This window comes from Sphaeroforma arctica (assembly GCF_001186125.1).
Source record: "Sphaeroforma arctica JP610 unplaced genomic scaffold supercont1.1385, whole genome shotgun sequence".
Lineage (NCBI taxonomy): Eukaryota > Ichthyosporea > Ichthyophonida > Sphaeroforma > Sphaeroforma arctica.
In genome coordinates, this window is record NW_014039173.1 from 14754 (window position 1) to 16061 (window position 1308).

The 1308-nt window shown below is 38.6% G+C and overlaps 1 protein-coding gene across 1 annotated transcript; it reads left to right on the forward strand.

The window, feature by feature from the left end:
* The first annotated feature begins 292 nt into the window (after nucleotides 1-292).
* Nucleotides 293-1048, forward strand: SARC_10779 (hypothetical protein). Its single transcript, XM_014295164.1, has one exon. It carries the CDS (start codon nucleotides 466-468, stop codon nucleotides 1006-1008), a length of 543 nt encoding a protein of 180 aa, XP_014150639.1. The 5' UTR covers nucleotides 293-465; the 3' UTR covers nucleotides 1009-1048.
* The last annotated feature ends 260 nt before the right edge of the window (nucleotides 1049-1308 follow it).

Genomic DNA, 1308 nt, shown 5'->3' on the forward strand with positions numbered 1-1308 from the left:
GAAAACCCCCCGCCACAACTTAGAGAAAATCTTTGGACGTCAAAAAATAGAAGCGCTATCGCGTTTACGGTGGCAGCTGCTGCCTATGCATTGTCCCATGTTTTGGCCACAAGCTACCTCATATAGAAACGTAGATCCTATCCCCTTATCAAGGCCAAAGGCAATGACTTTGCGATAGGCATGTCGGCATCTACCATCTTGAGTGTGCTATTTGTTTCATTAGGCATGCTAACGGCATACATACCTAAGTTGTATCTCCTCCCACATACTTGGTTGTCATATCTGTGCTATTCACTGAGTGTGCTTCTTATACTTTCATCATTGCAATGATGACAGCAAAGCAGAACCTTTTATACAGTATTTTCCATACTAATAAGAGGGTTAATTTTTGCAAGTCCAATTGCCTTCAAGACGAGAATAGTACACAAAGCTTTCAACGATGGCGGCAGGAATATCTGGGTTTGTATGGTATTGAGCATACTGATAGTAGTTGTGTACTCAGATTTACTATATAATTACCTGCATCAGTCCAAGACGAACGGCAATGGATTTTATAAGTCATTCGCATACTTCGTGATTGTATACATGTATTTAGTAGCGTATAGCGAGCATTTTGTTGTGATAGCTTTTCTGGCGATGGAAGGCATAAGCTTGCGTACCGAGTTGTCACCGACAAACACTCTACATTTTGATGACAATTGCATTGGCAATTACGTGTCCCGCGGGGGAAGCCTAGTCATATTATCCCTGAGTACACTCATGAGTACACAAAGCATTGTCTTATCGAAACGAAAGGATATGCTAAACATGATACTGCCGGCATGTGCAGAGTTTATTGCGAACAGCGAAGAAAGAGGCGCATGTTCAGAGTCTATCGCGAACATCGAAGAAAGCGGACAGATGTCTGAAGATATTTCGAGCTCGACCAAATGTCGGACACCTCAACGACGAGTTGCTTGTAGACACCAGCCTATCAATGCGATAGTCCTAAAATGGTTTCAGCTCTAAGATCAATTTTAACCATGGTTGCGTAATAGATTGGAATCCCATGACTGTACTTATCATTTTACTTCGCACATTGTTGATTATAATTCTGGAGTGTGATACTGATCGAAGTATCGTGTATATGGTCAATATTGGCCTAGCGTATATATATATATATATTTATATATATACCTATCTATCTATCTATCTATCTCTATATCTATATATATATATATCTATCTATCTATCTATCTATCTATCTATATATATATAGATATAGATACATATATATATATGTGTATGTATGTATATTCTATATATTCT

What these genes read in the sequence shown, in the direction of transcription:
- SARC_10779 (XM_014295164.1), top strand. Translation starts at nt 466, where the DNA reads ATGGTATTGAGCATACTGATAGTAGTTGTGTACTCAGATTTACTATAT.